This window comes from Canis lupus, chromosome 20 (assembly GCF_003254725.2).
Source record: "Canis lupus dingo isolate Sandy chromosome 20, ASM325472v2, whole genome shotgun sequence".
NCBI lineage: Eukaryota > Metazoa > Chordata > Mammalia > Carnivora > Canidae > Canis > Canis lupus.
The window spans coordinates 38,487,794-38,501,254 of record NC_064262.1 but is presented as its reverse complement, the minus strand read 5'-3'; the positions used below and the strand labels follow the sequence as shown (position 1 = coordinate 38,501,254).

Below are 13,461 nucleotides of genomic sequence, written 5' to 3'. Positions count from 1 at the left end.
GAGGCCACCTTCAGTGGCTGCTGAATAGAGGGTACTGCTATGCCAAGACTTCTGCTTTGCAAAAATTCAGGTGTCCAGTGCACTAGCCAGACATGGAAATGAGATTCCTGAGAAATGGGCTTGCATCTTAAGCATCCCTTCTTCCTGTAGCACAGTTGTGCTTTTGTGAGTTTTAGCCCATTTGGGGGGGGGGGGGGTCTAAGGAGGTCACAAGTGGCCTTTTGGGGACCCCTTTTAGAATAGTGAACTCCTTTGCTCATGCCACATTCCCAACCTTTTCTGCACCTGCCATCAGACAGGGAAGAAGGGTGGACAAAACTCTGTAACCTTTTCTCCACCAAAACATTTACTAAAGGTCAGTTCTATTCATTGTGGCCTACCAGAAAGAGTCAAAATTAATTTCTAGCTGTCTTTTTTATTTTTGTACCTACATTGTACAAACAACTCAAATTCATGGCCAAAACCAATTTCATTCTCTTCCATTTATTGTCTCAGAAATGGTTCCTAAAAAAAAAAAAAAAAAACAAGGTTCATACTCTTTCACAAGGCATAAAAGTCCTTCATTAACTAGCCTTTGCCCATGTCTCCAGCCCTGTCCCCTGACAGTCCCCACTGCCCATGTGTACACTCTAACCTCCTACTGTTGCTCCTTGTTAACAGGAAAGGAAACACCATAATGTTTATAATGGCTCTTATCTATTAAAAACATACCATGTGGGGCAGCCCAGGTAGCTCAGTGGTTTAGCACCGCCTTCGGTCCAGGGCGTGATCCCAGAGATCCAGGATCGAGTCCCACGTCAGGCTCACTGCATGGAGCCTGCTTCTCCCTCTGCTCTCTCTGCCCCTCTCTCTCTCTCTCTCTCTCTCTCTCTCTCATCTCTATAAATAAATGAATAAAATATTAAATATCATGTGCTCTGTGCTTGATAAACATTGTATCTAAGCCCATATGCAGTCCTGAAGAGTTATCCTGGTTTTTATCAGTGAAGAAATACCATTGGTAGGAAATGCCACTGCTAGGATCTGAACCCACATCTGATTCAGGAGCCCTGCCCTGCCCCTTCATCCATGTTGTCACCACTCACATCCTTCTCTTTAGGCTTCTTTACATACTGCGTCCCACCAAGCTCCATCAAGGAGGCTGTTGCAGATAGGAGCTTACCTGGATCTTTGCACATACTTTTTTCAAAGTATCAGTCACCTTGAATGATGATCATTTGTCACCTTTCTGACTCATTCAATTGAAGAGAGCAGCTCCTTAAGGATAGGGACCTTGTCCTTATCTCCCTGGTTCCCTGCATGGAGACTTGATGGTTCTCTGTCAGGTATACAGTACATATTGATTGATTGGGAGACCATGCAGAAACCAAGGAAGTCTCTTCAACCACAATGCAGTTTAGTTCAGTAAGAACCTACTAAGAAAATAGTTGGAAAAAAAAGAAAAGAAAATAGTTGTTGGCAGTTAAATGTATATACATTAATTATACAAATAATTAATAGGTTTAGGTTATACTCCAGAATGACCTGAACCTAGAGTGGGAGACTCCGTTTTAGACCAGCATGAACCTCATCTGAGTACCTCAGAGTTGAAGAGTACCTCTTCAACTTTTGTGTTAATGTCTTCAGCTTTTGTGTGAGTGACATTTTATGTCAGATATAAAGATGCTCACTGGTGGCAGCTATACTTTCCATGTGAGGAAGCAGACCCCCTGGAGGTCAGGGTTGGGGGGAGTGGTTCTTAGGACAGAGATAGAGTTGCCAAACCCTTGAGGATTTAAGTGGAATCAGAGGAACTGGAGGTTATGGAACCTTCATTCTCACACCTCTCCAGTCTCACTAAAGGCTGCCCTGGCCCTACTCTAGATCAGCACCAGCGAGATGCTCGCAGCCAGTTGCTTCAGAAGCCTTTTTAGGAGAGTCTTCCCTATTCATCCTCCAGAGAAAGAGTGAAGGAGAGCAGAGCAGTGGCTGCACCCAAGTCATTGGCTTTAAAAGATACCCTCTCAGGACGCCCGGGTGGCTCAGCGATTGAGCGTCTGCCTTTGGCTCAGGGCATGATCCTGGGATCTGGGATCGAGTCCCACATCAAGCTTCATGTGTGGAGTCTGCTTCTCCCTCTGCCTATGTCTCTGCTTCTCTCTCTCTCTATGTCTCTCATGAATAAATAAATAAAATCTTTAAAAAATAAAAAATAAAAGGTATCATCTTTGTTGAGTAGCCACACAGAAGAAAAATGTTAGCTGTTTGCAGTGCATCGGAAAGGTGGTCATAGCACACAAAGATGAATAGGAAATGTCCCTAGCACCACAGGGTTGAGGCCACTGCTTTTGTTTAATTGACTTGGCAGTGAAGTTCTAGTTATGGCCAAACAGAAGGTGATGCCTGGTAAGTGTTTCAGATGCTTTCTAGAAAAAAACAAACCATTTAATGCCAAAGTATCTAGTTGAGATCTCACTGCCCTATGTGGGGCCAACTTATTGGAGAGACAGATGCCTCCTGCTACCTTGTGTGTTGCTTGTAACAAGTTGACCATCTGGCCCTCCTCTTGAAAAGTCACAGCAGTTTCCCATCCCTGCTAGCTCCAAAAGGGGCATTTCCTATTCATCTAAAAGGTTCTGCAGTGGCATGTTCAGGACACCCATATCTGGCTACAAAGGAACCAAATACCTATGACTGATATTAGGGAACCCAACAAGAAGGACCTTGGTTTCAAATCCCAAAGAGCCACCAACTCTGATAGTAACCCTCCATAGATGGAAGGACACTTGACTTTGTGGAATATCATGAGAGTTGTGTAGATTTCTCAGTATTCTTTCTTCCAAAAAAGTCATCATCCTTCTGGGAGCTGGATTGCAGCTGGGAAGGTGCAGATAACTGCATTTGTCAAACGATCACCCAGAGGTTCAGTGACTTGGACTAGGGCTCCTGACTCTCAGTCGTGATGCTCCTCACTGTGCCCCATGCCTGTAGGTGGAGAAAGCCAAGGCACCCTCTCCACCTGATCTTAGTGTTCCATAAACCCGCTTATGCAGCCTTTCTCTAACCTACAGCTATACAAGGAGCTGTATCTATATACCAGAGCAGTATGGGGTGCCAAAGAGGCACAACAGGCAAATGGGACTCTGACTGGCTGTGTGCACAGGAGGCTTCTTGCAGGATTCACCAGTCTGGTTCTCCTTCTCCTTTGTCTCTTCGTGCCATGCCTCTGCTTCTTCAAGAGGAGTGTAGTTTTGACCCCTCTCTCCATAGGGAAAGATCCATTCTCAGGGTTCCCATTGTTCTGTGTCTCCCAGGCCAGCCCTGACCCCTACTACACCCAGCCCTGGCTGAAGCTACCCCTAAGCCAGAAAGAAACTTCAAATGTGCTGCTTCTTATTAATGCACAGGAAGGAGACCACAGGGAGAAAAGCCAGTGAGGTGGTTAACATGGCAACCATGCTATGGTTGCTGTAGCCACAGAGTCCTGAAGCTCAGTCCATGAAGTAGAGCATCTTAGCTTCTGTTAAACACTATCCTACAAAAGGAAACTTCCCTGTATGTTGGCAAATTGAACACCAATAAAAAATAAATTTATTATAAAAAAAAAAAAAAGAAACTTCCCTGAAAGAAAAGCTCTGTGCCTCTCCTTGGGGACTTGGGGATTCAATATTCTGTTTTACTGATAAATTCTTCTGTGCTGAGGATATTGGTCAGTGCCACTTAATGCCCTGTGTACTATCTGGGCCCTACACTCTGCCACCAGAATGAGGGGTTCAGTTGAACAGAGACTTTTGAACCCTAAAAGTGGGCCCAAAGCTCAGAGGTTGCTCACTGTACAGTCCCCATCTGTGGAAGCATTTCCTGTTGGAGGGCATCCTAATTTAGGGTTTAGTCATACTGATACCTCCATGATACTGCAGTTCTATGCCATGGGACATTCCTTTGTGTTCTCCCTTCCAGGGACTGCATGAAAGGAGAGGAAACAGAGAATAAGAAGATTGGCTGCACTGTTAACCTGATGGTGAGAGGACATGGGCCCTTCTTCCTATCTGCCTAGTGGAATGGTTTCTGTCCTGCACTGTGATGGGCATGGCCCTTCTACAGTGGCTGTGAGCCTAAGGGTTTGAGTCAAGATTTCAGCTTTGTCCCTGGTATCGTGGAGACTGGCACCTCATCAGTCACATTCCCATTTGGAAAAGGAATGACATGAGCTTCTCTTTGGGCAAAACTCCACCCTGGCCTCTTGGCAAGGTCAAGTCAACCCTGACATATCCTAATTCTCAGTCTGCCTTGGCACTCTTCCTCTTTCTCACTACTTAGCACTCCTGCAGATCTGTCACAGGCTCCACCACACCTGGGGAGCAGGTGTGCCTTCTGGCTGGTCCTTTCTTTTTCTGGTGCTGAATGCCTCCATACCCTGCCCTCCTTCTCCTGCCCAGCACACCCAGGACCTTGGCCAGCTGCCTGGAGCTCAGGTATGGCCACTACTGGTGGAAGCCTCTCTCATCTTTATGTATATTTCCTTCTCTCTTATAGAATTTTTACAAATCTGAAATTAACAAAGAAGAGATGTATATCCGCTACATCCATAAGCTTTGTGATATGCATTTGCAGGCTGAAAACTATACAGGTGAGTGGAAGGGGGACAGTCATGCCTCCCCCTGAGGACAGGCTGGACAGGAATGCACAGCTGGCAGAAAAAGGCTCTGATCTGGTACCTTCCAGATCTTAGCAGAGTGTTGGGGTCTGTGCTGTGCCTTCACCTCACTGCTTTCCCTCAACTCCTTTGCAACATGTAGTGGAGAGAAAGTGGGCAGAAATCGTCCTTGTACTGCCATGCCAGGTCCTCTGCTGTCTGAAGCTGTTCTGCTCTCTCCTTGCCTCATATCTACTCACTGTGAGGCCTCAAGGGTAACCTCAAATTCTGATGTGCTAGGTTCAGAGCATCCTGAGCTCAGTGTCACTCCATGAGCAGAGCCTTCCTAAGGACCTCCATAGCCAGAGCTAAGGGAGACCATAACACAGAAATACCCACTTAACCCTGGGACTTCCAGAACTCACTGGCAGAACTGCTTTGCAGCCTACACTGCCCTGCCCTGCAACTGCACAGCAGCCCCACTTTGAGCTCCCAATGGAGAATATGGAGAGGGTTCATCTGGCTTTCTGACAGGCCAGACACCTTTTCATTGTATTTACAACTTAATCCATACTAAGGCCTGTTCTTTTTTTGGAGGGGTAGGGGCAGGAAGAGGGAAAGGGAGAGAGAGAATCTTAAGCAGACTTCCCTAGAGTACAGAGCCCAACTCCAGGTTTGATCTCACCACCTGAGATCATGACCTGAGCTGAAATCAAGAGTCGGACACTCAACTCACTGAGTCACCCAGGCATCCCAAGGCCTTTTCTAATGGAATAAATTTAACAGCAGTCAGCCTGCCTGTCATGCTGTTTACTGAGTACCGCTCTTAGTTAGGTGGGTATATGTGCATGTCTCTCCTGCCTGATCACCTTGTACCATAGTTCCCCCCAAATAGCCACCTTCTTCACTGTAGTGACCAGCCACCATATCCTTGCTTTTGAGCCATACAACTTGAATTTGTGTGACAGACCAGGAAATTCAAGCTATTCTTGTCCATAAACATGACTAGAATTAGATGGATTTATAGAAACACAGAGTCCTCCTTCCTTATCTCTAAATGTAAGAGACTGTATGGCATAGATACAACCTTTCCTGACCACACAGGTTGGCAAGAATTAAAATCTGAAATGACTGGGCTGACTATGACAATCTCTGCTTCCACTCATGATTCCAGCAACCCTCTGAGAAAGTGGTGAAGTAATAGATTTTGATAAATTTCATGGACTCTAGAGGCATTTACTAAACTCCTCAAGGACTGGCCATGACTGAGAGGCTGGGTCAGGGATTTGGATAGAGAGAGGGTGCTGAACCACATCTCTGGTGGCCTCAGGAATAACATCTGTAAAGGATACAGCCAAGAAAGGAAAAGATCTCACCTGGTTTCCTCAGTTCCAGAGGAGGCCTTGAGTGCCTCAGGGTCTTGCCCCCAGAAAGAAAGGACTTCCCATCTGGATCCAGTGAGGAGGCATGTGCATCCCTGGACAGGAAGGTCAGTGGCCAGAGCACAGGCAGAGAGACTATTAGAAGGAGCCTGGAGAGTGGCTGGAGGTAGCTGTATTTGGCTAAAACTAGAAGGGGGTTATGGGATAGTTAGAAATGAGATTCGTCACAGTCATGGGGCGTGGATGTGAGTAGGCCTTGAAGGCCAAGCAGAAACTGGGCTAATCACCTTGCCAGTAGGAGAGGCCCACTAAAAATGAGCAAGTACAACAGTGGTTATAATTCAGGGTGACACATGCCTTAGAATTTAGGGAACCATAGTATTTAGTTGCTTTTGTCTTCTGTAACCCTCTCCAACAGTTCCACATCCAGGGTAAGGTGTCACTGGTCCTCTGGTCTGGCTCCAGCATCAACTTTAGATGCTGGAATGGAGCTTCTGGCTACATGCCCATCAGATAGTTACCACCATTTATACTCCTCTCTGGTCCTCTTAGAAATAGTAGAGATAAGGGCCATGCTGAGGTCAAAAAACCATGCTAGAGGCACTGGGGCTGGCTTAGGAAGGGCTGAGGGAAGTCTTGGTCAGTGCTCACCCACAAGAGCCAGTCTGAAAAGGTTGGGAAAGAAGCTGTAGTTAGTTGACCAAAAAGGAACCCAACAACTCTCTGACAGGTCAGTGTCCCAAAGTAAGGCAACCTGTGCACAGATTCTCAGGGAACTAGTCCATCCTTTATCTGGAGCCCCCCATTAGTGATTAGGCCATGAGAGGAAAATGTCTGCCAGGATCTTAGGCCCCTGAAAGCTATGGGCAAGGGTTATTGGCTGGCTGCACAGTCCCTCTGTCTTACCTTTGGTATCCAGTGTCCCTGATCCAGGCTGCACATGCCCTGCCCTATCATGGTGTTTAGCCTAGTCGCCTGGCACCAGGCTACTCCTGGACCCCTGATGAGAAGCCCCTGGACCTCCACATTGCCTGTCCCCACAGAGGCCGCATTCACTTTGCTTCTCTACTGTGAGCTGCTGCAGTGGGAGGAACGGCCACTGCGGGAATTCCTGCACTACCCATCCCAGACAGAGTGGCAGCGGAAAGAGGGACTATGCCGCAAGATCATCCACTACTTCAACAAAGGCAAGGTAGGTGCCATTACACTAGCCTTTCAACTCTTACACTTCTGCTATAATGCATGGCATCTCGACACGTAGGGAAGGGCAAAAGCTAGAGGGTGGTGTGTGGGGCGGTGAGTGGATAGATGCCCATGGGTGTGCATTACCTTTGGAGGCAGCATGATTTTTTTCTCTGGGGAAAAAAGATATATAACAGTTTAATTCTGTGGCTTAGAAGCCAATTCCAGATTGAGGGTGTAAGAGACAACCCCACATACCAGCTTTGCACATCTATAAATGCTGCTGCTCCTACAGCAGGGGTTTTTGGGCCCCACTTACATTTATTAGATTTACTTAAAGAATTAATGTAGCTTTCCTAATCTGCCATAGAAAATATAAGCTGTAAGAATGAGTAGATTTTAACCTTAGTCAAAGGAGGTATGTCCTGCCTCTCACTTGTACATGTTATCTTGAATTTCTCTCAGCACAGACTGAACTTCTTTCATTGTGGTTCTTCCCTATCAAGCTCAAATCTGTAATCCTGACAGGCACTGTAAGCATTGGTGTTGGCCTCCTGGAGACTTCCCAGCTATCCTGTTCCCATTTTCCAGAAGGCTTCTCATGGGACCCTCTGACCATCTAATGTTGGTTGTGGCCCATGTACTGGAATGGCTGGTTTCGGGTCTTGTTAATAGTGTTTGCTGATTATTCAGCTTTGAGTATGCTTTAAAAAGCTGAATTTGGATCACTCAGGGAACGATTGTGGCTGAATTCCTGACTTGAATGGAAATTGTTTTTTTTTTTAAATGAATTTTTTCATCATAAAAAAGAAAGATTTAAACATTGATGGGTTTTGCACAGAAATCAGGAAACATTCATCAGTTTTATTTAACATAGGAGATATCTTTGTTAGAAGCATTCATCCATGCAGGAACCTTTCCAAATCCTCAGGAGCTCTCATGTAACCTAACGCAGGAGGAGGCCCATGCATGACTGATCCACAGTGCCATCCCGAAGCCTCCTCTCCTTGCCAGTCCAGGGCTGGGACTTAGGGCCCACACCAGTACACTTTCAGGCCTGCCTTTCTGGTACCCAGCCCAGCTGAGTCTGCCGTTTATCCACATGCCCAGCAAGCCCTGCCAGCTTGGAAGGAGTGGCATGAGCATTGTAGGAGTGTGCATGAGTGCTTTTAGTGTATTCTCTTTTCTTTCTGGGGACACAGAGTACAGAGTGGAGAGTTAACCTAATCTGATGGAGCCTACCAGTAGGAGAATGGTTCCCCTCTTCATTCCACACTCTAAGCACACAGTAGTGTTTAGAAAAGGAAGTTTACAGCTTAGTAAACTAAGACAAGAGAATGAAATGCAAAAGCTGCCTGAGTACTGTAGATGACCAGGATAGGGGAGAGGACCAGAAGACTCCATGGACTACCTTCTTGAGCATCCCTCACTTGCTCTAGCAGCCCTGTTTTTGCTGTGAGTTTCTGAGGGAACAGGTTCTGTGCCCTTTCATAAGCTCATCCTCAAAGAGATGTTTGTCAGATTCATCCTCTCGGGTTCATACAGAAGGTCCAGTTTCTGTGTATCAGTACCTGATAGAACCAGTAGATAGGGCTAACCAATTCTTGAAAGCATTCAAGTTTTTTTATGGGCTCAAAAAAAGCAAAACCTGGCTGTCACACACACACAAAAGTGTTCCTATAGGGTTCTTGGTGCCAGGAGAAAACCTACTTTAGCAACAGGAGGAAAGCAGAAAAGGAAAATCTGGGGAGGAGCAGGGAAAGTAGTTCTAGCCCTCAGCACTGCCAGCACACCCTGCCTCACAAGGCGGGCTCTCCACTTTTCTCCCATACACATCCAGCCTTTCTGTTATCTGCCACGTACAGACAACTCAACATCCTGTGATGCTGTGTTTATTCATAAGCACCTAGAAGGATTGAGTCAGAAGTTCAACTCAAGGTCATAGTCTAGCCCAGGGCCATTCTCTCCAGTGGTGAGGTGGTTAACCTAGAAGCCTGCCCCAAGCTGGACTGGGTTCCAGTCCACAGAGGGTCAGCATTCCCAGGCAGACAGAGAGGAGCACTCAAAAAGGGTCTGGCAGAGTGGGAGTTGAAAGAAGGAAGGAGAGGTGTGAAGATGGGAATAAGTCCTCCATCAAAGGACAGAGGGAGCAAACAGGAAGGGAAGCTGGACAAAGGCCTCTGACCTCTAATTATCTGGCATACAGACCATCAGTACCCAATCAGTATTCCACAGCCTTCTCTGTGGAGCTGGGCTTGGGCTCTCCTACTAAGGGTTGCTGTTGCCCATGCTCCTCTGAAGGAATGTTGAATCTGTTGCTTCTTATATGCTGTGTGTAAACAGAAGTACAAAGACCACCAGGCTGGAGTCCCAGGCCTTTACAAAGCTCCTTTCCAGTTTTATTAGAGTGAGCCCTAAATCATGTAACTTTTTTGCCATCCCTTTCAGAGAGGCCACAAGGATGTGTAAAAGCATACGTCTGCCAGAGTTGGTAGAAATAACTGGATTTCATACATTGATAAGGAGTTTTAGAGTTGGCTTTGTCTTCTGCCAGAAGAAGGAGACCAAGAGAAAAACTATAGCAGGGATGCAGTATACCTGCAGCACATTCCTTACCCTTGTTGAAAGGCAGCTCTCAAAGCACCCAGACATACCAGGGTTCCAGCACAATCCATTAAGGCTGACAGAATGTCTTCAAACTCTTGGTCCTGGCTCACTCTAAGGATAATTGGGAGTAGGTAGGAGGAGGGCTTAGAGCAGGAGAGCAGATTACACAAATTAGGGCAGAAATGCCAGCAAAGCAGATGAGCATTGATCCCAGTAGGGGAGAAGATCTGCTTTAGCAGGAGCTACTGTCAGCAGACTGAGTGCCTTTAGCCCCACGTGGGGTTCTCATCACCTAAATGAGCAGCTCCCCACGGGGTGCTCTTGGCAAGCTGGCCAGAAGTCTGCACAGCTGGGCTGCTTAGCCAGCCCCCATGGAGCTGCCTGCCAGGCAGACCCTGTTGTGGGTACTTGGCTGAAGCCTGCCTTAGTGGCACTTGGAGCCAGAAAGAGGGCTGACATGTCCCCCCTTGAAAGATGCAGTATGGGGGTGTAAGAGGTTTTCTAGCCCACTGAGGCAGAGGCATTGTATTGGCTCAGGGAGCTAGAGTTTATTTAAAAATTCCCTTTGATTTGTTTTAATATTTTTAATTGGTCCTGCAGTTTCAATCCATATGGCACTAATTCTTTCAAAGGATAGAAATAATAAGCTCTTTTTGAGAAACACGTCCCAAATGACATAGTGTTATCCTTCTCCCTGATGCTATTTCAAATATTTTTTAAAATATAGTTCTTATTATTTATGCATTCATATTGAAATATGACTGAGTGAAATTATATGATGTCTGAGATTTGCTTCAAAAACTCTGGGGGGCAATAAGCAATTGGGGTCTGAATGATACAAGACTGGCGATTAGTTGGACATTCTTGAGGCTGGGTGATGAGTACCTAGGGGTTCATTCTTCTATTTTTCTATATGCTTAAAATGTCTTATAATAAAAAATTTTAATTAGAACTTAGAAGTTGGGGAGAAGAGCCTAGCTGAAATATCAAGTAAGCCAATGATTCCCAATCTAACAAAACAAAGCACTATATTAAAAAGCAGAGGAAATGAGCAATACTGGCCTTCAGTGAAGGCCTTTTAAGCCCTCCTTAGGCACTCGTTATGTGGGCCTATCACCATATCAGAGGCCACACCTCAGAGGCACCCTGGGATCTGACTAGGTAAGGATCATTTGAAACCTTCTTTAAGACTAGAATATTTCTATAAAGGAAATAGAGCCATTACTAAGTCCTTGGGTAGTCACTATCTGCTTGGCTTCCATACTTTTTTCTGAGCTTCAGTAATCTTAATTTAAAAGTCATTGTTTCCACCTAAGTGTCCATTGACAGATGAATGGATAAAGAAGAGGTGGTATATATGTATACAAGAGAATATTATTACCCAACCATCAAAAAGAATGAAATCCTGCCATTTGCAACAACATGGATGGAGCTAGAGGGTATCATGCTAAGCAAAATAAATCAGTCAAAGAAAGACAAATCCCCTATGATTTCACTCGTGTGGAATTTAAGAAGCAAAACAAATAAGCAAAGGGGAGAAAAGAGAGAAACTGAGAAACAGGTTCTTAACTATAGAGAACAAACTGATGGTTACCAGAGAGGGAGAGAGTGGGGGGATGAGTGAAATAGGTGATAGGGATTAAGAGTACACTTGTTGTGGTAAGCACTGAATATTGTATTGAAGTGTTGAATCACTGTATTTTACACCAGAATCTTTTTTTTTTTTTTATGATAGTCGCAGAGAGAGAGAGAGAGAGAGAGAGAGAGAGGCAGAGACATAAGCAGGCTCCATGCACCAGGAGCCCGATGTGGGACTCGATCCCGGGTCTCCAGGATCGCGCCCTGGGCCAAAGGCAGGCGCCAAACCGCTGCGCCACCCAGGGATCCCTTACACCAGAATCTAATATTATACTGTATGTTAGCTAATTGGGATTTAAATAAAAACTTAAAAATAGTAAAAGTCATTGTTACCTTCATTCACTCATTAAATAAATCTTTATTGAATACCTGCTCATGCTTGGCACTCCTCTAGGCTCTGAGGATAAAGTATATAAACAGGGTTCCTGTCTTCATGTAGTTTGTCATCTAATTGAGACTAATACACAAAAAAGTAAATACTTTTTTAAAATAAAGAGAATAACAAAACAGAATGCAGGGGATGGGGGAGTTCCTATCCTTGATGAGGTAATCAGGGAAAGGCCTCTTTGAAGTAAAGACATTTGAGGAGAAACTTGAGAGCTATGCCTTGAGCTAGAAAGCCACAGCACTATGTGTTGTGCTCCACAGATTCCTCTTGAGTGGATGTTCCTTGTGATGAGTTGCAGGAGGCCTTTGGTTGTGCCCTTTGATGTGTTCCATGTGAGCTTGGACTGTTCTGAGGATGTCTGATGTGCTGAAGCCTTGTTTTTATTTCTGACACAGAGCTGGGAGTTTGGGATCCCATTGTGCAGGGAGCTGGCATGTCAGTATGAGAGCCTCTACGACTATCAGAGCCTCAGTTGGATTCGGGTGAGCTTGGCCCCTTCCCCTATCCCAAACCTGACTGGAGGTGCTAGCACTTTCCTGGCATCAACTTCTGAGTGAGAATTCACTGCGGGCCTAGCCCTTGTTTTAGTGCTGCGGACAGTATGAGAGAAGCAGAGGCCAAGGTTCCTGCCCTCAAGACACTTACAGTCTGACTGGGGAACTAGTTAAAACACGCATATGACAAAGAATGATATCCAGACCGCAGGAGCCACTGGTGCTCATGACAAAGGATGATATCCAGACCGCAGGAGCCACTGGTGCTCAGGGAAGGGAGAAGCAGCATATGCAGAATAAGATGGAGGGGGTTCAAGGAAGAAAGAGGTGGCAGCTCAACTTTATAGAGAAGCTTTCCTAAAATGATTCTGTTCAGGGATGCTTCATCTGAAAACTTTATAAGATCTTTTTCTGCTTTGGCTTGTGGTCACTTTCAAGCACCTTGTTCTTACTCCATTCTTTGATGCAAAATATTCAAAAATTAAGTGAAATGTCCCATGGACTTTGAAGGTCTCCCCAAATTTTCCTGGTTGTTAGTGCTGGATTATGAGTCAAAGCAGCTACAGACTTCATTAGCAGAGAGAAGTCGGCAGTCTCAGCTCACCATCCTCCTCCACCCAGTCCGTGTGGTAGCTCTGCCATGTTTCCTGCTCCAGGTAGGGATTGGGGTCTATATAACAAATGGGGTTCTCTAGAAGTAGCTTCTTGACTGGTCTTTGACGGCCACTGCTCTCCAGCAAGCTGGCTTGATTGAGTGCACTAGAGCTACCTTCCTAGTCAAAATTCAGCAAGTTTTTCTGAATGTAAAGCCAGGTCAGCCAGTACTAAGAAATATACTCACCTTGGTAATGCCAGATATCATGGATATTCGTTGAATTTTTAAAGTTTAAGATCCCCTAAATTGGAACAGTACCAGTGATACTGGCAACTGAGACTTTCTCACTATGACTGTTAGCCTTGTCAGTCAGATGATAGATGGACAAGAGCAATGCAGCTGGACTGATGGAAAGTGGTGCTGAGAAGAGCTATTAACCAACCACCTATAACTAACACCAGCCAGAAGTCAACTTGTGTGTAATGAGTGTCAACCAAAACCAGAAATCCCTGGGGGAAGTCCATGTTAAACATGTGCCCCTGAAAGACCAAGAAGCCTGG

The 13,461-nt window shown here is 45.6% G+C and overlaps 1 protein-coding gene across 16 annotated transcripts in view; it reads left to right on the top strand.

Annotated features, from left to right (window-relative positions):
- The window catches only part of DOCK3 (dedicator of cytokinesis 3), a 508,844-nt gene that overhangs the window by 469,796 nt on the left and 25,587 nt on the right, over positions 1-13,461 (top strand). For all 16 annotated transcript variants that reach the window (XM_035702455.2, XM_035702450.2, XM_025456001.3 and 13 more), the window contains 4 exons: positions 3,940-4,000; positions 4,516-4,609; positions 7,041-7,189; positions 12,208-12,294. In XM_035702455.2, coding sequence (XP_035558348.2) covers positions 3,940-4,000; positions 4,516-4,609; positions 7,041-7,189; positions 12,208-12,294 — 391 coding nt within the window. The remainder of the gene's footprint in view (positions 1-3,939; positions 4,001-4,515; positions 4,610-7,040; positions 7,190-12,207; positions 12,295-13,461) is intronic.